The sequence below is a fragment of the Artemia sp. Qi Xiang Cuo genome, chromosome 13 (assembly GCF_049724085.1).
Source record: "Artemia sp. Qi Xiang Cuo chromosome 13, ASM4972408v1, whole genome shotgun sequence".
NCBI classification, from domain to species: Eukaryota; Metazoa; Arthropoda; class Branchiopoda; order Anostraca; family Artemiidae; genus Artemia; species Artemia sp. Qi Xiang Cuo.
The window spans coordinates 57,678,308-57,702,943 of record NC_142806.1 but is presented as its reverse complement, the minus strand read 5'-3'; the positions used below and the strand labels follow the sequence as shown (position 1 = coordinate 57,702,943).

Genomic DNA, 24,636 nt, shown 5'->3' with positions numbered 1-24,636 from the left:
CCAAAACTCTAGAAAATGGGTTTTTGATACCAATAGATACATCAAAAGAATCAGATTTCAATGCTGATTTTAAATATATAGTTTAGTCCTACCCATCAAAAGTTACGTGCCTGAGAAAATTTGGCTGATTTTCGGAAAAATGGGAGAAATACCCCTAAAAGTTATAAAACCTTAATGAAAATCACACCATCATATTCAGCGTATCACAGAACCCTACTATAGAGGTTTCAAGCTCCTATCTACAAAAATGTGAAATTTTGCTTTTTTTACCAGAAGAAAGATCACGGATGCGTGTTTATTTTTATTTATTTTTTTTTTTGTTCCAGGGGTGTTCGTATCGACCCAGTGGTCCTATAATATCGTTGGAGGACTTATTGAAACGGAAATTAAAAGTTCTAGTTCCCTTTTTAAGGTACCAAAATATGGAGGGCAACTAGGCCCCCCTCCCACGCTCATTTTTTTTCCAAAAGTCACCTGATCAAAATTTTGAGATATCCATTTTGTTCAGAAGGGTTGAAATTATGATAACTATGTCCATTAGGATGACTTAATTCCCCCACAGTTCTCGGGGGAAGGGCTGCAAGTTATAAACTTTGCCCATTGTTTACAAATATGGGCCATTATGTTGAGAAAACAAAACAAAGTTAGAAAAAATACAAAATATTAAATGATGAAATAATAAAAACTTATAAAAATTTTTATTAACTACAAAATTTCTTCTATCCTATTGTTCTTTTTTTAAATATGATAATTTATGTTGCGGAATAAAGACCAAGCTAGAAAAAATACAAAATATCAATATCTTCAATATAAACAACGGAACAAAATTTCTTATAAATAAAAAATATCTTATCTATCAGAGTAATTGTTTAATTTCTTAGAAGTTATATTGCAAAAAACCGAACAAGTAAGAAAAAATACAAATATTCCTTTATTAACTCTGCAATACGGGTAAAAATGAAGAATTCATACACATTTTCAACTAGCTAAGGGTAGGTGTTTTAAATATGGGCCATTCTGTTGCGAAAACACACAAAAGTTAGAAAAAATACAAATAATTCCTTTATTACCTCTGCAATACGGCTAAAAATGAAGAGTTCATACACATTTTCAACTAGCTAAGGGTAAGTGTTTTAAATATGAGCCATTCTGTTGCGAAAACACACAAAAGTTAGAAAAAATACAACATGACCCCCTAATTGAAGGATATGAATTAGAACCATGGGAAAGTAATTTCATCGTATTTTGCATTTCCCACAAGAGGACACTTTTCGAGTAAAAGTAAAGAGCTACCAGACTAAACCATAGATATGATGAAATAATAACGAATAATTGTTCAAACTTAAATTTTCTGTATTACGGGAATAGTTTATTTTCGAGCCATTATATCTACCAAAGGTTCAATACCTGAGTTAAACTAAGAGGTTTCAATTTCAGGAAAAAATTACATTTTGACAACATTTGACAATTTACCAAATTTAAAGTTTTGTTTAGTTTCAAAATGTTTTCTGTTACTCATCTTCTTTTAATCATTCACAAACAATACTAAAGAAAACCACTTCCCATGGTTAATTGATTTTAAATTATTAAGAAGGCTATTATTTCATTGAAATATACATTTTACATTTTTAATTTTCATGCTTTAGATAAGTATCTTGTCCTTTTGGTGTAAATTGCAGCTGAAGGCTTATTTCATCATATTTTGCTTATTTTCGTTGGAAAACACACTGAAAAGACATATTATTGAACTCACATCAAACATTGCCGGGCTTGCATTTGAAGAACCTTCCATTATTTTCTATCATGTCCTCTATTTCAACATATACTGACTTTTAAAGCTTTTCAACACTCTTAAATATACTATCCTAACGGTTATTTATTTACGAAATTGTGCAAACTGTTGATTTAGAGCAATAATTACCTTTCTATATATCAATTAACACTCACTAGAATTGCCACTTTTCACTCGCGGAGAATGGTTTCAAAACAATACTTCTTACATTGCATGGACTATTTGTGTCAAACGAGACATCTTCAATGCAGATTAATTAATTGTTACGTTCGATTTTGTTTTGGACACAGGAGAGCATCAATGGGAAGTGAGAATTTCTGTAAAACTATCAAAGATTGATTAGGTGTATGGTGACTAGCTTAGCCTACGTACGAGAAAGAAAAGTTCTTAGGTGTGGAGCTCCCCCACCGCCTCAACCATCGCTCTCGAAATCCCTTGAATTAGGTTAGAGACAGACAAAAAGTTAGGTGTATGGTTAGGTTAGGTTAGATTATGTTAGGTTAGGTTAATTTAGGTTAGACTAGCTTAGCCTACGTAGCCCCCCCCACCTATTTTTTTTGGGGGGGGGGCTCCCGCCCCCCTCAACAAAAAGTTAGGTGTCTGGTTAGGGTAGGTTAGATTATGTTAGGTTAGGTTAATTTAGGTTAGCCTAGCTCCCCCCCCCCCCGGGGGGCCCCGGGGACTGAAAGCCTACCACGGGTGGGGCCCCCACCACCAAGGTTAGGTTACCTAACATCTCAAGGTGACCACCCCCCCCAACCCCGGGGCCACGGGGCCGAAAGCCTGACACGGGTAGGACCCTCACCACCAAGGTCAGGTTAGGTTAGATTAGGTTAAGTTACCTAACATTTCTGGGTTAACTTACATCGGGTTAAGTGGCGCGCCACTTAAACTGATGTAAGTTAACCTAGAAATGTTAGGTAACTTAACCTAATCTAACCTAACCTGACCTTGGTGGTGAGGGTCCTACCCGTGTCAGGCTTTCGGACCCGTGGCCCTCGGGGTGGGGGGGGGGGTGGTCACACTGAAATGTTAGGTAACCTAACCTTGGTGGGGGGGGTCCCACCCGTGGTAGGCTTTCCGGCCCCGTGGTCCTCGGGGGGTGGGAGAGCTAGTCTAACCTAAATTAACCTAACCTAACATAATCTAACCTACCCACACCATACACCTCACTTTTTGTGGAGGGGGGCGGGAGCCCCCCCCCCAAAATAGGTGGGGGGGGCTAAGTAGGCTAAGCTAGTCTAACCTAAATTAACCTAACCTAACATAATCTAACCTAACCTAACCATATACCTAACTTTTTGTCTGTCTCTAACCTAATTCAAGGGATTTCGAGAGCGATGGTTGAGGCGGTGGGGGAGCTCCACACCTAAGAACTTTTCTTTCTCGTACGTAGGCTAAGCTAGTCACCATACACCTAATCAATCTTTGATAGTTTTACAGAAATTCTCACTTCCCATTGATGCTCTCCTGTGTCCAAAACAAAATCGAACGTAACAATTAATTAATCTGCATTGAAGATGTCTCGTTTGACACAAATAGTCCATGCGATGTAAGAAGTATTGTTTTGAAACCATTCTCCGCGAGTGAAAAGTGGCAATTCTAGTGAGTGTTAATTGATATATAGAAAGGTAATTATTGTTCTAAATCAACAGTTTGCACAATTTCGTAAATAAATAACCGTTAGGATAGTATATTTAAGAGTGCTGAAAAGCTTTAAAAGTCAGTATATGCTGAAATAAAGGACAAGATAGAAAATAATGGAAGGTTCTTCAAATGCAAGCCCGGCTATGTTTGATGTGAGTTCAATAATATGTCTTTTCAGTGTGTTTTCCAACGAAAATAAGCAAAATATGATGAAATAAGCCTTCAGCTGCAATTTACACCAAAAGGACAAGATACTTATCTAAAGCATGAAAATTAAAAATGTAAAATGTATATTTCAATGAAATAAGAGCCTTCTTAATAATTTAAAATCAATAAACCGTGGGAAGTGGTTTTCGTTAGTATTGTTTGTGAATGATTAAAAGATGAGTGACAGAAAACATTTTGAAACTAAACAAAACTTTAAATTTGGTAAATCGTCAAATGTTGTCAAAATGTAATTTTTTCCTGAAATTGAAACCTCTTAGTTTAACTCAGGTATTGAACCTTTGGTAGATATAATGGCTCGAAAATAAACTATTCCCGTAATACAGAAAATTTAAGTTTGAACAATTATTCGTTATTATTTCATCATATCTTTGGTTTAGTTTGGTAGCTCTTTACTTTTACTCGAAAACTGTCCTCTTGTGGGAAATGCAAAATACGATGAAATTACTTTCCCATGGTTCTAATTCATATCCTTCAATTAGGGGGTCAGGTTGTATTTTTTCTAACTTTTGTGTGTTTACGCAATAGAATGGCTCATATTTAAAACACTTACGCTTAGCAAGATGAAAATGTGTATGAATTATTCATTTTTAGCCGTATTTCATAGGTAATAAAGGAATATTTTGTATTTTTTATAACTTTTGTGTGTTTTCGCAACAGAATGGCTCATATTTAAAACACTTACACTTAGCTAGTTGAAAATGTGTATGAATTCTTCATTTTTATCCCGTATTGCAGAGTTAATAAAGTAATATTTTGTATTTCTTCTAACTTTTGCGTGTTTTCGCAACAGAATGTCTCATATTTAAAACACTTACACTGAGATAGTTAAAAATGTGTATGAATTCTTAATTTTTAGAAGTCGTGAATATTTAATATATGGATAGTTTGTATTTCTTATAACTATTGTGTGTTTTAACAACAGAATGGCTCATATTTAAAAACACTTAACCTTGGATATTTGAAAATTTGTATTAATTCTTAATTTTTAGCCGTTTTTTCAGAGGTTATAAAGGAATATTTTATATTTTTTTCTAACTTTTGTGTATTTTCGCAACAGAATGGCCCATATATGTAAACAATGGGCAAAGTTTATAACGCAGCCCTTCCCCCGAGAGCTGTGGGGGAATTAAGTCATCCTAAAGGACATAGTTATCATAGTTTCAACCCTGCTGAACAAAATGGATATCTCAAAATTTTGATCAGGTGACTTTTGTAAATAAATGAGCGTGGGAGGGGGGCCTAGTTGCCCTCCATTTTTTGGTCACTTAAAAAGGGAACTAGAACTTTTAATTTCCGTTTCAATAAGTCCTCCAACGATATTATAGGACCACTGGGTCGATACGAAAACCCCTGGAACAAAAAAAATAAATAAATAAAAATAAACACACATCCGTGATCTTTCTTCTGGTAAAAAAGCAAAATTCCACATTTTTGTAGATAGGAGCTTGAAACCTCTATAGTAGGGTTCTGTGATACGCTGAATATGATGGTGTGATTTTCATTAAGGTTTTATAACTTTTAGGGGGTATTTCTCCCATTTTTCCGAAAATCAGCCAAATTTTCTCAGGCACGTAACTTTTGATGGGTAGGACTAAACTATATATTTAAAATCAGCATTGAAATCTGATTCTTTTGATGTATCTATTGGTATCAAAAACCTGTTTTCTAGAGTTTCGGTTATCATTGAGCCGGGTCGCTCCTTACTTACAATTTGTTAACACGAACTCTTTGAACACAATCGCATGACTCGAATAGAATTCAGAATGTCTCTTCAAAAATAAAGATCATATTTGTACATTTTCAAACATCTTACTTAACTTCTAGGTTTACCTGTTCACTTTAAGCAAGTGTTAAATGGCTATAGCTTCTTGGAACTAAAATATAAACGCAATGTAACTTAAGGACTTTTCTTCAAAAATTGTGTCAAAAATTAAAATTACATTTGTGATTTTTTCAAAATCATGCTTTATGTCTAGGTTTACATGTCGACTCTAAGAAAATGTCAACATGCTTTTTCTTCATGGAACTAAAGTATAAGAATAATCGTAAGATTCGAGCATAATTCCATATTTGTCGTAGAAAATAAAAATTACATTTGTGCATTTTCAAAAATCTCACTTAACGTTTCCAGCTTTATAAGTCAAATCCAGGGAAGTATTAACTACTTTTGCTTCTTGAAACTAAAATATAAAATCAGTCATAGCTTTCGATCAAAATTTAGGACTTTTCTTCAAAAATTGTGTCAAAAATTAAAATTACATTTGTGATTTTTTCAAAATCCTGCTATATGTCTAGGTTTACATGTCGACTCTAAAGGAAATGTCAACTTGCTTTACCTTCATGGAGCTAAAGTATAAGCATAATCGTAAGGTTCGATCAGAATTCTGAAATTGTCGTATAAAATAAAAATTAAATTTCTACATTTTCCAAAATCTCACTTTACGTTTCGAGCTTCCAGGCAAGTGTTAACTGCTTTAGCTTCTTGAAACTAAAATATAAACTCAGTCATAGCTTTCGATGAAAATTTAGCACTTTTCTTAAAAATTAAGTCAAAAATAAAAATTATATTTTGTATTTTTTGAAGATCCTACTTTATGTCTAGGTTTACATGCCGTCTCTATGAAAATGTTAACTTGCTTTTTCTTCATGGAACTAAAGTATAAGAATAATCGTAAGATTCGAGCATAGTTCCGTATTTATCGTAGAAAATAAAAATTACATTTGTGCATTTTCATAAATCTCACTTTACGTTTCCGGCTTTATAAGTCAAATCCAGGGAAGTATTAACTACTTTTGCTTCTTGAAACTAAAATATAAACTCAGTCATAGCTGTTCGTTTTGGTTTCATTTATTCTTTAATAGTAATTTCTGATCGTTTCGAGTTTAAATTTTAAATGGTATTTGCATCTGCTGAGCTTAAGTTTAAAATGACCTTTACTTTTCTTTGAAAACATATTTTTCGGAGTTTTTTAATTAATTTTTGTTCGTTTTTAATTGCAAAAAATTTCATGTTTTTAAAAATTTCTTATTTCAAAATCAAACTGAAAATTTCCAAGAGCCATTATTAAATTTCTGCATTTTCCAAAATCTCACTTTACGTTTCGAGCTTCCAGGTAAGTTTTAACTGCTTTAGCTTCTTGAAACTAAAATATAAACTCAGTCGTAGCTTTCGATGAAAATTTAGCACTTTTCTTAAAAAATTAAGTCAAAAATAAAAGTTATATTTTGTATTTTTTGAAGATCCTACTTTATGTCTAGGTTTACATGTCGTCTCTACGAGAATGTTAACTTGCTTTTTCTTCATGGAACTAAAGTATAAGAATAATCGTAAGATTCGAGCATAATTCCGTATTTATCCTAGAAAATAAAAATTACATTTGTGCATTTTCATAAATCTCACTTTACGTTTCCAGCTTTATAAGTCAAATCCAGGGAAGTATTAACTACTTTTGCTTCTTGAAACTAAAATATAAACTCAGTCATAGTTTTCGACCAAAATTTAGGACTTTTCTTCAAAAATTGGGTCAAAAATTAAAATTACATTTGTGATTTTTTCAAAATCCTGCTATATGTCTAGGTTTACATGTCGACTCTAAAGGAAATGTCAACTTGCTTTACCTTCATGGAGCTAAAGTATAAGCATAATCGTAAGGTTTGATCAGAATTCTGAATTTGTCGTATGAAAATAAAAATTAAATTTCTGCATTTTCCGAAATCTCACTTTACGTTTCTAGCTTCCAGGCAAGTGTTAACTGCTTTAGCTTCTTGAAACTAAAATATAAACTCAGTCGTAGCTTTCAATGAAAATTTAGCACTTTTCTTAAAAAATTAAGTCAAAAATAAAAGTCATATTTTGTATTTTTGAAGATATTACTTTATGTCTAGGTTTACATGTTGTCTCTACGAGAATGTTAACTTGCTTTTTACTCAGGGAAATAAAGTATAAGAATTATCTTAAGATTCGATCATAATTCCGTATTTATCGTAGAAAATAAAAATTACATTTGTGCATTTTCATAAATCTCACTTTACGTTTCCAGCTTTATAAGTCAAATCCAGGGAAGTATTAACTACTTTTGCTTCTTGAAACTAAAATATAAACTCAGTCATAGCTGATCGTTTTGGTTTCATTTATTCTTTAATAGTAATTTCTGGTCGTTTCAAGTTTTAAATTTTAAATGGTATTTTCATCTGCTGAACTTAAGTTTAAAATGAACTTTAATTTTATTTTAAAAAATATTTTTAGGAAAGTTTTTTAATTAATTTTTTTTCGTTTTTAATTGAAAAAATTTCATGTTTTTTAAAATTTCTTATTTCAAAATCAAACCGAAAATTTAAATGAACCATTCTCCCACAACATTGTTTAAATTTTTATTTATATTTGTACCATAGCGTTCTCAATCTTTTTTAGGATGAGTGGCATGTGTGGGGGCTTACATTGGAGGAAGAGGAAGAGCTTCTAGCCACATGTAATGAGAATAGTGATATCGTCATTACACTGGAGGAGGAGGAAGAGCTCCTCCTATGTACATGTGAAACAGAGGATCTATTGCGACATATGTGTTCAGAACGACTTGTGTACCATATAATTAGAGTGCGAACCGATTTATATGCGGAGGTGTCTCAATCTGAGGAGACACCCTCGCTCATAGATATCATACCTATGGAGGAGGAGGTTCAAATAATTGAACCTCCTGAGATAGAGTATATAAAAACAGTGATAAATATCACATTAGATTAAATAACTGAATATTTTTTTATTTTTTTTTTGTTAATTTTGTTTATTAATATAATGCATATATATACAATAACGTCGTTAAATATTCACTTTAGATTTATTATTATTCGGTGTATAGACATCTGACGTGAACCACTAGTGGTGGTAAATCATTGGGATTCACTCTAGACTGACCCTGATTCGCTAGCCTAACCTGACCAGAAAAGAAAGAAACATTTTCGATTTCGAAACAATTTTATTGAATAATTACAACAACAACATCAATAATACAGAGCATGTACAATTAACGATACTGTTTATTGTCTTCAATATGTTTCACCAATTCACTTAAAGCACATTGAAGTCTATTCACAAGTGCTATATCAACTTTTGCGGTGAAACATAATTGATCCTCAATTTTAAATTTGCTCAAGGATATCACATATCTTGCATATACTGCATCCCATTCCAGACAAAGTCGCGATCCTTTCGTAATTTCCACCGCACTGTTTGGTGCTCTTGTACTATTCTCATCAACTCCACTATCAACTTCTAATAGTGTAAACATTCCACTCATCGCCATCACAAATATATATCCAAATGAGTAAAGTCAAAACTGTTCTTCTTCTCACTCCTTTGAATTCTATTCACAGACTAATAAAACTATAGCAAAAAACCCGTTCCTTATATTCCCATCGCCGCTAATATGTAACCAGCCCTCTGATTGGCTGAGAAGGAGGATGTATCTGACTCGCTGATTGGCTGAGAAGGAAACACGTGATCTAACTGTTTTCGGGGAACTCATAACATTTGGCTCGAGAGCAACAACAACAAATACTATTTCTGGAAACCATGACATTCGCGATCGATTACGCAATCAAGTTCTCGGAAATTCACTTCCCCCTCGAGTCCTAGATCAATAACATTGTCCCCGTTAGAATTCAATGCGCATGTGCAACCTTCGTTCCGGAGTTATTACACATAGAAACATCAAATAAATCGACCTTGGAAAAAAGAGGTCATTGACCGATTACGTAATCATTCTCCCTAGGGAGGCTATGCCCTTATTTGGGGTGCAAAAAAGTTATAGATGGCAGCAGGGGTGTCACATGGGGGTATAAGATAGCTTCCTACTCACGATTTTTGGTAGTCAAATATTTTTAATCCATATATCATGACCTAGCCACTGAGCTAATTATAACAAGTAAGCAAAGAGCAAGCAAAATAATTACCATCATCTTCAACAATTAAGCCGTCGATTCGATTTTCCAGTAGATCTCCATACGTTTCTAAGATGTTCATGAGCGTCATGAGCTTTCCGAAGCGCTCTTCTAAAAGATCCATTTTTCCAAATATGGTATGAATACTACATCTTACCGAATTTGGAAAGTAGAAAAGGCCGTTTTCAGAGCAAACTGAACTAGCCAGATTTTTGTTCCTGCAAATTAAAAGTGTTGACAAAAAAGTCACAAAATTATAGACAATCTTTCTAACGCAAATGGTAGAACCAACGCCGTGGAAGAACAAAAGAAGGGAAAAGTATCCTCCACGGACAAAGATTTAGTGTCATGAGAAGGGAAGGTTATGGTTGATACCTTCATGAGAAGGTATCAATGGTTGGTTATGCCCCAAAGCAGATTCATTATCTCTCTAAAAACAATCTTTAAAGAAATTGTGAGGCAAATTTTGACATATTTTGTCAAATTAAGATTTCCACTGACTATCAAACCTATGACACTGAAAGAAAATATTCAATGCTTACAATACAGGAGCCCTTACCAATGGGCCCTAAACAAAATGTGTTTTTTCTTCTTCCTAGAGCACTAGTTGGCCTATATCATCATCTAGGTAGCCTAAAATTTGGATGACCTATTTTATTTGAAAGATTCTTAGACTAAATTTTGGAGCACAAATACTCGCAAGGACAAGAATAAACAAGCAATAACTTTTTTAGAAAAGCACAATGGTTCTAGGTGTTTCCCCCAAGAAATATCCCCACCTTCTTGAAAATGCTCCTTGCGGCTGGTTGGTCTCCAATCACTTTTGACCTATAAAAAAAGACAAGAACTCCCTGGGACTGTAAATCAATTTCTAACCCTATCCTCTCCTCGTCTCTCCCTTAGAACTAATTCTACATTTATCTGAAGGCTCAATGACAGCTCGGATGTTTTGGCATTAAAATGCACCTTCTGAGGTATCTCCATCGCTCCCTAACTACAAAACAATCAGAGAAACCCATTTTAGAAGTTGAAGTGCGTTTGTAAGTTTCATAATTTGTCTTAGGGGGGAGGGGGTATTTTTTTAGGAGAGGAGGGGGGAGGGGTACAAAAGAAACTTAAAAAAACGCATAAAAAATGTGAAATTGACATCAACTACCTTACGATTTCTGGAAATATTTATGTTCTAAGCTGCTATTACGAAAGTAAAGAGTAGCATTAAACCCAAAAATGAGCAGTATTTATTCCGTTTAGGAGGGAAATCCGTATACGAGAAATTAATAGTGTTGAAAAACTGATTAAAAAGAAATTAAAAGCTAAAAGATTTCTATAGCGAATTAAAATATTTTTATTTCAATAAAAAAAAAAAAACTACTAGCAGCATAGGTTACCAAAAAAGATCATGTTTCAAAAATAATCGTAAATGTCTTTATTAAAGTTTCTAATATATCTATTTCAATTAATTAAATGAAAATTAACAGTGGTAATAAATAATTAATATAGCAACATTTCTATAAAAAAATATTTTCCTTTAAACAAGAAAAATTAGCGGTTTCAACTGACATAAGTACATATTTCGTTCACTAAGTTTCAGGCAATGCTTTTCAATAAGTTTCAGGCAATGGCTTCAATGGAAGGGTTATTGATTATTGCTTATTATATCAAGAAATTGTGTCCCTTGAGTTTCCTTATTTTCCCTATGAGTTAACAGAAGACAGATATTGCCTCTGCTACGGCAAAAAGTCGTATCTGACATTTTGACCCTTTTGAAATAATTCCCAAAAACTGTTTACTAAGCTTTTATTAAAGGGGGCGCCAGAGGGCCAATGAATTTACAATCAAACTTTGATCTTCCCTGCTGATTGCTCTGCTGATCCTTTCTTTGAGAACAGCAGATTGACAGTTTCACTGCTTAGTAAAGTCAGGGGATCACTTAGGGGGAGCAATGATAACAAAATGTTTGATAGCTTGAATAAAAAATAAAGATTGGGGGAGGGGCAAAAATAAAAAGAATGATTTGAATAAAAATTTCCCTAAATTTAGGATTTTCTAGAAGGGGGCTTGGGCCCTAAGGTCCCGGATTTGGTTTATCTTCAACAGTCACACTGCGAAATTAATTACTTTTAACCTTTTTTTAACCGACGTTAATTAAATTTCTTCGTTAATTTCAAACACCCCCTTTTATTTGAATGTTTTTGCGAGCTCCTTTCTGTAAGCAGACTAATTTGATTTCAAATCCAGCAAATTGACAGCTTTTGCAGATTGACCTTGATTGCCCTGCTGATCCTTTCTTTGAGAACAGCAGATTGACTGTTTTTCTTTTTTTAAAAACTTCGTAAATAACTGCCAAAAACTGTTTGTTAAGCTATTCTCAAAGGGAAAATCAGCTAGGCGATGTGTTCAATCGCGCCTTGTGAACGTGATTGAGCGCAGTCTCACTTTTATCAAAGGAAGCAGAGTAATCAAGATCAAGAGGAATAAAGCGTGATTGAACACATATTAGTTTGCGGATCCTCCTTCTGAGAGCAGCGTAGCAGAACTATTTCCAAACTATTTAAAATAGCTTGCAACAAAAACAAATTATTTCAAAATAGAAGCAGCTCAACCTGATCAACAGCAGATAGTTTTTAGCAGTTTTGTCTTTCCATTTACAATCAAAATTGAATGAAAATGCAGAAAAGGATAAAACTTCTAATTAGTTAACGTCATTGAACAGTCGTCAGTTAACTTCATTTGACAGTTAACGTCATTGAACAGTCAGCTGTTTTAAAAAACAAATTTACCCATTATTATATTTCAATTTAATGTTAAAAAATTGGCAGAGTGACAAAACTTGGGACACATAAATAAGTTTAGCTTTAGGGAAGTCAGAAATGAAGTCGGCTATTTTTCGGAGTTATTATATCATGAAAAAATTACCGGATGATCGTTAATACTATTTAGTTTCTTAGACTACATTGTCTTTCCATTTATAATTAAAGTGAAATGAAAATATGATAGTGTGGTAAACTTTAATTGAGAAGGTTAAAACGTAATTGAACAGTAAACTGTCTTATTTGAATTTTAGCCATGTTATCAGACTTTTATTCCGTTTTAGTTATAATTATTTGAAAAAAACTACGTTTTCTAAAGAGTTAAAGAGGCTGAGTTACAAGGTCGAACCTCAAAACGTACAGGGATTAGGAGGCATAGTTGGGGGCTGCCGCCCCCAAACCCCCCGCTTTCGCAGCCTTTTAAAAAAAGGGTTTTAAACTGAAAGTAAGGAGCGACATTAAATCTTAAAACGAACAGAAATTATTCCGTATATGAAAGGGGCTGTGCCCTCCTCAACACCTCGCTCTTTACGCTAAAGTTTGACTTTCTCACAACTCTTTTTTTAACAATAAAAACTTTAGCGTAAAGAGCGAGGCGTTGAGGAGGGCACAGCCCCTTTCGTACACGGAATAATTTCTGTTCGTTTTAAGATTTAATGTCGCTCCTTACTTTCAGTTTAAAACCCTTTTTTTTTAAAGGCTGCGAAAGCGGGGGGTTTGGGGGCGGCAGCCCCCCAACTATGCCTCCTAATCCCTGAAGGTTTAAGGTTCGACCTTGTAACTCAGCCTCTTTAACTCTTTAGAAAACGTAGTTTTTTTCAAATAATTTCTGCACATTTTTGTACAGTTTATTACTTATTATTGCTTGACTAACTGTTAGCTGATTTGACAGCTTGCGGGCTTGCGGGCTCTTATAGGAAAACGATAAGAGCCCGCTTATAGCGGGTTCTTATAGGAAAACGAGGTTTTTCGTTAATGTAAATTCGGGGGATAATTTTTTCGGTCTGAAAATATCAAAAGGCCCTAATAGGTCAAATTCTGCTTCGACTTAGTCCTCATTCACCCGGATCAGTTGCCAACTGTGGCCTGTAGGCGTGGATAAGAAAAAAAAAGAAATGATGAATTTTAAGTGGCTATATTTGGTTTTTTGAAAACAGGGAAGGAGTGATCGGATTGACCTGAAATTTCGAGGATAAGCTCCCGGATCCTAGGAAAGCTTAACCTCTAAATTTCAGTCTAATCGGACAACGTTAAAGGGGGGCTGTGGTGGGAGGGTCGAAACTTCCGGCCTAGTTTACCCCATGAAGATAAAGTCGGAGGAGGATGAAATTTTGCAAGTTTCTTAGTTTGAGCTTGGGCTACAAAATGCGATTACCGCCGTCTCTCTGCGACCTCTAGGACCTGAAATCGCTTAACATTGTGGTGGGTCGCCTCTTTATAGAGGCACAAGTGTGCCTCCTTGATAGTATTTAAGTATTAAGAAGTAGTTGCCAGAGCCACAAAGCTTGAAAATAAGTAGATTTATATTTATTGAAAATAAATATAGTAGTTGTCAGAGCCACAAAACTTGAAAATAAATAGATTTCTATTTATCGAAAATAAATATAGTAGTCGTCAGAGCCAAAAAGCTTAAAAATAAATAGATTTATATTTATTGAAAATAAATATAGTCAGGAGTGAGGACACCTACTTAGTCTTTTTTGGAGGTAATGCAGTATGATAAGATTGCCGATATGCTGTCATCAGGGCAAGGCATGATTCCAATCTTGAGCGTACAGCTTCATATGAAAGTCCCCATAAAGAATCCTTTCCTCGATCAGTTACGTGGTTTTTGCACACCATTACAATTTGATTTGTCACCTACAAAAAGGGGAAAGGTGATAATATATGTATATATATATATATATATATATATATATATATATATATATATATATATATATATATATATATATATATATATATATATATATATATATATATATATATATATATATAATAGTAACGAGAGGCCGATGGTGAAGCTGCGGGGCCCCGGCACTCGGCACACGGCAGGCTTCTATATATGGATTCTCATTGTCGGTTGTCTTCTAATCGCAGACAATTTGAGACAATTTGCTGTCTTTTCATATTGCGGTCTTTCCAGAGATTAAATAAAAAAACCTAGTCTTTTTAACTGAAAGTAAGGAGCGACATTAAAACTTAAACCGAACAGAAATTATTCCGTATATGAAAGAGATTGTCCCCTCCTCAACGTCTCGCTCTTTACGCTAAAGTTTTTTATTGTTTGAAAACAATAGAGTTGTGAGAAAGTCGAACTTTAGCGTAAAGAGCAAGGCGTTGAGGAGGGGACAGCCTCTTTCATATTCAGAATAACTTTTTTTCATTTCAAGTTTTAATGTCGCTCCTTACTTTCAGTTAAAAAAAACTTATTTTTTTTATTTAATTTTTGAATGTTTTTGAATAAATGCAGGTTTTGATCTTGGCTCACAGTACATGAATAATTAAAACAAAATTTTCATATTAATTGTCTTTTATTTGGTTAAATGGCTTTCTCGAAACTTGTTTCATTTTATTTACGAACGTTTTTATTAGTAATAAATATACGTAACTTATGAATTAATTTACGTACCGAACTTCTATATTCATATATTTTTAATACGTATATTAGAGGGTTCGCTCCCTAGTCAATACCTTGCTCTTTAAGCGAAAGTTCGAATTTTGTTCCAATTCTGTAAAACTGACCGCTTAATCACAAAGGCTGTTAATTAGAATAAATAGCTCTTATGAAAGTACTAAACAATCTCTGGCTTAAAGAGTGAGGTATTGATTAGGGGGTGAACCCAATCATATATGTAATATTTTCTGTTCGTTTAAAGTTTTGATGTTGCTGCTGTTGCAGTTAAAAAACTTGTTTTTTTATATTTAATTTCTGATCTTTTTTTAAATAATACTGGGAAGTCCGGCGTCCCCTTCATAGCAATATCCCTTCCCCCATGAAAATTCCCTTCATGGAAAGATCCTCCCACAAAACCCCCGACCCCCCCCCACCCACTACCAGGAAAAATTTCCCCTGAAAACGTCTGTACTTTATACTTCCCATTAACCAATACTATATGTTAACATTGGGTAAAGTTCATAATTTTCAGCCCTCCTCCCGGGAACTTCGGGGGATTAAGTCATCCTAAAAGACATACTTATAATGTTTTCGAATATGCTGAACAAAATGGCTATCTCAAAATTTCGATCAAGTGACTTTGGGAAAAAAATGAGCGTGGGAGGGGGCCTAGTTGCCCTCCATTATTTTTGGTCACTTAAAAAGGGCACTAGAACTTTTAATTTCCATTCCATTGAGCCCTCCCACGATATTCTAGGACCACTCGGTCGATACGATCACCCCTGGGAAAAAAAACAACAAATAAACACGCACCCGTGATCTTTCTTCTGGCAAAAAATGCAAAATTCCACATGTTTTTAGATAGGAGCTTGAAACCTCTACAGTAGGGTTCTCTGATACGCGGAATATGATGGTGTAATTCTCATTAACGTTCTATACATTTTAAGGGGTCTTTCCCCCTTTTTTCGAAAACCAGCCAAATACTCTCAGGCGCGTAACTTTTGATAGGTAAGATTAAACTTGATGAAACTTATATATTTGAAATCAGCATAAAAATCCGATTCTTTTGAGGTATCTATTTGTATCAAAATACCGTTTTCTAGAGTTTCGGTTACCATTGAGCCGGGTCCCAATAACCAATACTATATGTTAACATTGGGTAAAGATCATAACTTTCAGCTCTCCCCCTGAGGGCTTCGAGGTATTAAGTTATCTTAAAAGACATAGTTATAATGTTTTCGACAATGCTGAACAAAATGGCTATCTCAAAATTTTGATCGGGTGACTTTGGAAAAAAATTAGGGTGAGAGGGGGTCTAGTTGCCCTCCATTTTTTTTTGTCACTTAAAAAGGGCACTAGAACTTTTAATTTCCGTTCCAATGAGCCCTTCTAAGATATTCTAGGACCACTGGGTCGATACGATCACCCCTGGGGAAAAGAAAAAAAAAAAAAATAAAATAAACACGCATCCGTGATCTTTCTTTTGGCAAAAAATGTAAAATTCCACATTTTTGTAGATAGGAGCTTGAAAACTATACAGTAGGGTTGTCTGATACGCTGAATATGATGGTGTGATTTTCATTAAGGTTCTATAACTTTTAGGGGGTCTTTCCCCCTTTTTTCGAAAATCAGTCAAATTTTTTCAGGCGCATAACTTTTTACGGGTAAGACCAAACTTGATGAAACTTATGTATTTAAAATTAGCATTAAAATCTAATTCTTTTGATGCGTCTATTGGTATCAAAATTCCATTTTTTAGAGTTTCGGTTACAATTGAGCCGGGTCCCTCCTTACTTACAGTTCGTTACCACGAACTGTTTGATATCTGATTATTAAAGCAAGTCCGATTCCTAACAACGATATCTACTAAGCTTAAAACTTTTGGTTTTCTTGGTACACCGATCTCTATTAAGGTTTTTGAATTGTTGCAATCCCTTGTTAAAATTCATATACTAATATCGTTGCAATTACCATTTTTTGCGGCTTTCCATACGGTATCTTTTCAGAGATATTTGATTATTAAAGCTAGTCCGATTTCTAACAGCGAAATCTAATAAGCTTCCAACTTTTGGTTTTCTTTATTAAGGTTTTTAAATTGTTGTAATCTCTTGTCAAAATAGAGAATCATTAATTATAATAATTGCGAATTTTCCTTTTTTGGGCCTTGCTACTGACATTACAAATAAGCCCATAGAAATTTTAATTTCATAGGAAAAATTTCTAATATTGTAGCAAATTTTTAAGCATTTTTTTCTTTGACTAATTTGAATAAAAAAAAAGTAAGACTTTTCATGCTACCCTCATTACAATAATTCGAAGAGCCCGAGTTTGTTGAAGATAGTGGCTTGGCTTAGCACTTGACAAAATTAAATAAAAAAAATAACAAGTTTTTTAAACTGAAAGTAAGGAGCGACATTAAAACTTATTAAAAATTATTCCGTTTATGAAAGGGGCTGTCCCCTCCTCAACGCCTCGCTCTTTACGCTAAAGTTTTTTATTGTTTTAAAAAATAAAGCTGTGAGACAGAGTCAAACTTTAGCGTAAAGAGCGAGGCGTTGAAGAGGAGACAACCCCTTTCATATACGGAATAATTTCTGTGAGTTCTAAGTTTTAATGTCGCTCCTTACTTTCAGTTTAAAAAACTTGTTTTTTTTATTTAATTTGTGATCTTTTTTTAGTTAATGCAGCTTTTATTTTGGCTCACCGTCATTGAATAAGTAAACAAAATTTGCATAAGAATTTTACTTTTCTTTTGCTAAATGGCTATCTTTAAATTTGGTTCTGACGTAATTTACAAATTATCTTACGTAACGAATTTCTATGTTCGTATATTTTTCTTCTGGCAAAAAATACAAAGTTGCAAATTTTTGCAGATATAAGCTTGAAACTTATGTAATAGTGTTTTCTGATACGCTGAATCTTACGGTGTGATTTTCATTAAAATTTTTTCACTTGTAGGGGATGTTTCCCCCCTCTTTACAAAATCAGGTAAATTTCTTCAGTCTCGTAGCCTTTGATGAGTAATACTAAACTTACTAAAATTTTTATATTTAGAATCAGCATTATAAGCCCATTCTTTTGATACATTTATTGACATCAAAATTCCGTTTTTAAAAGTTTCGATTACTATTGAGCCGTATCGCTTGTTTTTTTATTGTTTTGTTTATTACGTATATGTTATTACGTATATGAGGGAGTTCTCCCCTTAGTTAATACCACGCTCTTTATGTTAAAAGTAAAAAAAAATTTTAATTCACAAACCCCTGAATCAAAAAGGCCGTTTAATTAGAAAAGATAGCTCTTTTGAAAGCAATAAAAAAACTGTAGAGTAAAGAGCGAGGTATTGAATTGGGAGAGAACCCCCTAATATACGTAATAATTTCTATTAGTTTTAAGTTCTAATGTTGCTTCTTACTTTCAGTTTAAAAAACTTGCTTTTCTTATATAATTTCTGATCGTTTTTTAAATAATGCTTGGGAATCCGGCGCCCCCTTCATAGAAATGTCCCTTACCCCAAAGAAAAATCCTCCACGGAAAGATTCTTCCAAGTAACCCCCTCCTCCAGCCCCCCCCCCCACCAGAAAAAATCCTTCCTGAAAATGTCTGTATACTTCCTAATAACCAATACAATATGTAAGCAATGGGCAAAGTTCATAACTTGCAGCCTTTCCCCTGGGAACTGTGGGGGATTAAGTCATCCTAAAAGACATATTTATTAGATTTTCGACTATGCTGAACAAAATGGCTATCTCTAAATTTTAATTGGGTTACTTTGGGAAAAATGAGCGTGGGAGGGGGCCTAGTTGCCCTCCATTTTTTCGGTCACTGAGAAAGGGCACTAGAACTTTTAATTTACGTTCCAATGAGCCCTCCTACGATATTCTAGGACCACTGGGTCAGTACGATTACCCCTGGGGAAAAGAAAAAAAACAAATAAACACGCATCCGCGATCTTTCTTCTGGTAAAAAAATAGAAAATTCCACATTTTTGTAGGTAGGAGCTTGAAACCTCTACAGTGGGGTTCTCTAATACGCTGAATATGATGGTGAGATTTTCATTAAGGTTCTATAACTTTTAGGGGGTCTTTCCCCCTTTTTTCGAAAATAAGCAAAATTTTCTCAGGCGCGTAACTTTTGACAGGTATAACTAAACTTGATGAAACTTATATATTTGAAATCAGCATTAAAATCTGATTCTTTTGATGTATCTATTGGTATCAAAATTCCGTTTTTTAGAGTTTCGGTTACTATTGAGCCGGGTCGCTCCTTACTTACAGTTCGTTACCACGAACTGTTTGATTGACAATGGGGAAATTTGATATGCCAGTTACAACGGTTCTTGCCATAATGTGTAATATATGCCATAGCGGAATAGTGTTCAGGTTTGGTGTTTGAGAATTAAGTTTGCAGTTAAGTAAATTGTAAGATGAACGTTAGTGAACAAAATAAAAAACTTAATTTTTGGGGTTTACAAAATATTCGAAACATTAAAATTTTATTTGTGCAAATTTTAATCCCCCCCCCCCTATTTTTATTCAAAGTTCTTTAATCACCACTTTTGTTTTTCAACATCAAAAAGTATTCTTCATGCAGATTTTAAACAAAGACAACTACTTGTTCTGCTGATTAGCCGCTGTGTCCTAACTCCCTGTTAGTTTCTATTGTTTGTTATCATTAATAATTTTTTATTGTCATTAAGATAAAGAAATGAGATTCTTGCACAAATAGTTAGAAGAAAATGCAGTCTTTTTATCCTAAAAAATTCGCTGCCTAAATTTGAAAAGAAAATATGCCGTGATAACATCAATAAAAAATGCAAGCTATACAATCTATACATTTCAAGTCTATGCATTTTAAAATTGTCTCTGTAAAACTACATTCTATACGTTCTATTAGCTGCATCTATAAAACTGTATTCAATGAATTGCATGTATAAAATAGTAACTTATGCATTCTATAGACTGTTCTATAAAACTGCAATATACACGTTCTACAAGCTCCATCTATATAACTGCATTCAAATGGCCTGGATCTTCATAACTGTATTCTATGCATTTTATGATGTGCATCAGCAAAAAAGCATTCTATATATTTTGGAACTACATCTATAAAATGGTATTCTTTGAACTATATCAATGGAACAGCATTCGAAGCATTTTACGAACTGCATCAATAGCACTACATTTCATACATTCTAGAACTGCATCTTTAAAACAACATTCTACATATCCTATTAATTGCATCTATAGAAATGATTTCTATACCTACGGACTGCATCTATAAAACAGTATTCTATGTATTTTATAAACTCCACCAATACAATTGCAGTCTATACATTTTAGAGCCGCAGCTGTAAAACTGCATTCTATGTATTCTATTAGCTGCAATAATATAACTGCATTCTATGCATTCTATGAAGTGCATCAATAAAACTACATTCTATATATTTTAGAACTGCATCTGTAAAACTGCAATCTATACATTCTAAAATTAAATAAAAAAACAAGTTTTTTTTTAACTGAAAGTAAGGAACGACGTTAAAAGTTAAAACGAAAAGAAATTATTTCGTATATGAAAGGGGCTGTCCCCCCCCCTCACCGCCTTGCTCTTTACGCTAAAGTTTTTTATTGTTTAAAAAAAATAGAGTTGTGAGAAAGTCAAAATTTAGGGTAAAGAGCGAGGCGTTGAGGAGGGGACAGCCTTTTTCATATACGGAATAATTTCTGTTCGTTTTAAGTTTTAATGTCGTTACTTCCTTTCAGTTAAAAAAAACTTTTTTTTTTATTTAATTTTTGAACGTTTTTTAATTAATGCAGATTTTGATTTTGGCTCACCGTACATGAATAATTAAAACAAGATTTTCATATTAATTTTACTTTTATTTGGTTAAATGGCTTTCTCGAAAGTTGTTTAATTTTATTTACAAACGTTTTTATTAGTAATAAATATACATGACTTACGAATTAACTTACGTAGCGAACTTCTATATTCATATATTTTTATACCTATATTAGGGGGTTGGCCCCCTAGTCAATACCTTGCTCTTTAAGCTAAGTTCGAATTTTGTTCCAATTCTTTAAAAATTACCCCTTAATCACAAAGGCCGTTAATTAGAATATATAGCTCTTATGAAAGTACTAAAAAATTTTTGGCTTAAAGAGCGAGGTATTGACTAGCGGGTGAACCCAATCATTTACGTAATATTTTTTGTTCCTTTTAAGTTTTGATGTTGCTCCTTAGTTTCAGTTGAAAAACTTGTTTTTTTATATTTAATTTCTGATCTTTTTTTAAATAATGCTGGGAAATCTGGCGTCCCCTTCATAGCAATGTCCCTTACCCCATGAAAACTTCCTTCATGGAAAGATCCTGCCACATAACTCCCGACCAACACCCTCCCCCCAATACCAGAAAAAATCACCCCCTGAAAACGTCTGTATACTTTCCAGTAACCAATATTATATGTTAACATTGGGCAAATATCATAACTTTCAGCCCTTCCCCTGGGGACTTCAGGGATTAAGTTATCCTAAAAGACATAGTTATCATATTTTCGACCATGCTGAACAAAATGGCTATCTCAAAGTTTTGATCGGGTGACTTTGGGGAAAAAAGTGCGTGGGAGGGGGCCTAGTTGCCCTCCATTTTTTTGGTCACTTAAAAAGGGCACTGAAACTTTTAATTTGCGTTCCAATGAGCCCTCCCACGATATTCTAGGATCAATGGGTCGATACAATCATCCCTGGGAAAAAAAAAATTAAAACAAACACATCCGAGATCTTTCTTCTGGCAAAAAAAATGCAAAATTCCACATTTTTGTAGATAGGTGCTTGAAACCTCTACAGTAGGGCTCTCTAACACGCTGAATATGATGGTGTGATTTTCATTTAGGTTCTATAATTTTAGGGGTCTTTTCCCCTTTCTTCTAAAATCAGCCAAATTTTCTCAGGCGCCTAACTTTTGATGGGTAAAACTAAACTTGATAGAACTTATATATTTAAAATCAGCATTTAAATCTGATTCTTTTGATGTATTTATTGGTATCGAAATTCCGTTTTTTAGAGTTTCGGTTACCATTGAGCTGGGTCGCACCTTACTTACCGTTCGTTTTCACGAACTGTTTGATAAACTGCATCTATAAAACGGCATTCTGCGAACTGCATCAATAAAGCTGTATTCTTTGCGTTTTAGAACCGTACCTGTGAAACTACATTTTGTACATTCTATTAGCTATATCTATAAAACTACATTCTATTATTTGCATCTATAAAACAGTATTCTTTGTATTCTATGAAATAGATGTATAAAACTGTAATCTATTATATGCTTATATTACAGGATTTTAAGTTTACCTTCCTTGATTAATCATCTTTTGGTATACACGTAAGAAATACTCTGAAAATGAAGGAGCTTAAGCCTTTAGGCAAAAGAAAGTACACAGTTTGAGTTCTTGATACTTATATCCTTGTATCCTTGATAAGTTTGAAATTTAGGATTAGCCAATTAATATAAAGGAGTATCTTTTTGTACTTTATGTTTAATGCGATTATTTATTTATTTCCTGCTCGTTTTGGGCTCCATTTATTCATTCAAAGTAACTACAGTCCGTTTTTGGGTTTCGTTTATTCATTCATAGTAATCCCTGTAAGTTTTAAGTTTGAATCGTTACCTATTGATTTTCTTTCCTTTTACTTTTCTTTAGAAAACTTCTTTTTAGAAAAGATTTTAAATTAATAATAGGAAATATTTACGGCCTAGAAATTAATGAAAATATTAAATAGTTGTAGTGCATCAGGAGTTTAGAATCAGGGAAAAGGGGCAGCAGGTTCAGTAGCGAGGGATACACGGAGAATACAGCAAGAGCAGGAGACACATCTATAGCCAGCAGATCAGATCACGGAGGGGCTTTTTGATCTTACGTCGATGTCAGGCAGGCATGGGGAGAGTAACACCACCTTAAGGTGGGGCTTCAGGGGGAATATTTAAGTTGGATTATTTCGGTAAGGAGTTATTTTATACAACTTGGAGAAAGAAGGAAGTTTTTTAGAAGGCTTAGGTCACAGAAACAGTCCATATTTAGTCCGATGTGTGGAGATAATGAGGATCTAGAATCCTTTATAATATTGGAGGATTGAGGGTAGAAACTGCTTGGGATTGAGGTAAGAGGGAAGTAATAGAAGGTTGGAAATTATAGAGTAATTACCTGCTGCAATTTAGGAATTTGGGAAAGTACAGTCGTAAGGTGACGCATCACAGAGAGTGCTTTTTAGTCAATGGATAATCTACAGGATAGGAAAAGATAATGTTTTTAAAATAATAATTATATGGGCAGTGGATATCAAGCTGTTGTTAGTTTGTTTTTAGGGTTTCTTTTTTCCTTTTTTATTATCACAGCCCACCTATCTCTTGCGTTGCAAATATCATATGATGAGTATCATTTCCAGCCGAAGAAATAAATTTGAGATCTTAAACAGAAACTAACCGCTTACTTTGCTACTGAAACCCATAGGAGCATTTTTGCTTTCATCGGCTGACATTAAACATAGCTATCCAAGCAAAGTAATTTTCTCTCAGAAGCTATCTGTAACACCAGTGTTCAGAAACTCTGGTTGCCATATAGCCCTTTATTGTATACCATATAATGCTTCTTAAGCAACAAAATTTTGATCCATGGCATAATTCTGGCAGCAAGGAGTAATAAAATTGAATAGCCTACACAACATTATTCTTTACAGAATTGAAAAAAACATATTAAAAATGAGCAGCTATTAAATAAATAATATACGAATCAGTAAGAAATAAGAAAAGAATAATAAATGAATAAGAACCTTCAAAAGAAAAGATGTGACGTTTTCAGTCGTCGCAAACGGCTTGCATGCGGTTGCTAGTAACGCAACGGTAGTTATTAGTGTTGGCATTTGAGCTGCACACTTGACCTAAAATAATGAGCCAAAATTGAATTGTTTGATGACATAAACAAGTAATCAATGACATAAACCTTAATAAAAATCCAAAAACATAGATTTAGATAAGATAGATAAGATATCAGTACGCGTAGGTCAACAGGGTCTTAACTTTCAAGGAGACATCAGAGGATCTTTAATACCAGATTTTATGTTTTTAAAAGAAAGTTTTAGCTTGCCAATCAGTTTTTAATTTTTTCCCTAAATAAAATGCTTAACATTTCATAGATAACTCTGACTATTTTCGTGTTTTTAAATTTTTTTTTAGGTTTTCAGACTCAAAGCATTTGAACGACTCTGATAGCAAGAACTTGCAGCTACTTTTCATAGCTTCAGGGCTGGACATGAGTAATGTTTTCTTCCAGCATTTTAAATGTTTACTGGTACAAGTTACAAGTTTTCCTATGGTCACTCAACAAGGGGAATTTTATTGACCACTATTGACGCCACTTTTATTGACGCCACTAAATCGACGCCACTTTTATTGACGCCACTAAATCGACGCCACTTTTATTGACGCCACTAGATCGACGCCACTTTTATTGACGCCACTAAATAACGCCACTTTTATTGGCACCACTAAATCGACGCCACTTTTATTGACGCCACTAAATCGACGTCACTTTTATTGACGCCACTAAATCG

At 33.9% G+C, this 24,636-nt stretch overlaps 1 protein-coding gene across 1 annotated transcript in view; it reads right to left on the bottom strand.

Moving 5' to 3' along the window:
- LOC148945465 (dynein axonemal heavy chain 5-like) overlaps positions 1–24,636 on the bottom strand; it is a 137,597-nt gene that overhangs the window by 50,449 nt on the left and 62,512 nt on the right. The window contains exons 5-7 of the mRNA XM_089099053.1: positions 23,857–23,964; positions 14,105–14,274; positions 9,617–9,822 (exon numbers count right to left, since the gene is read on the bottom strand). Coding sequence (XP_088955179.1) covers positions 9,617–9,822; positions 14,105–14,274; positions 23,857–23,964 — 484 coding nt within the window. The remainder of the gene's footprint in view (positions 1–9,616; positions 9,823–14,104; positions 14,275–23,856; positions 23,965–24,636) is intronic.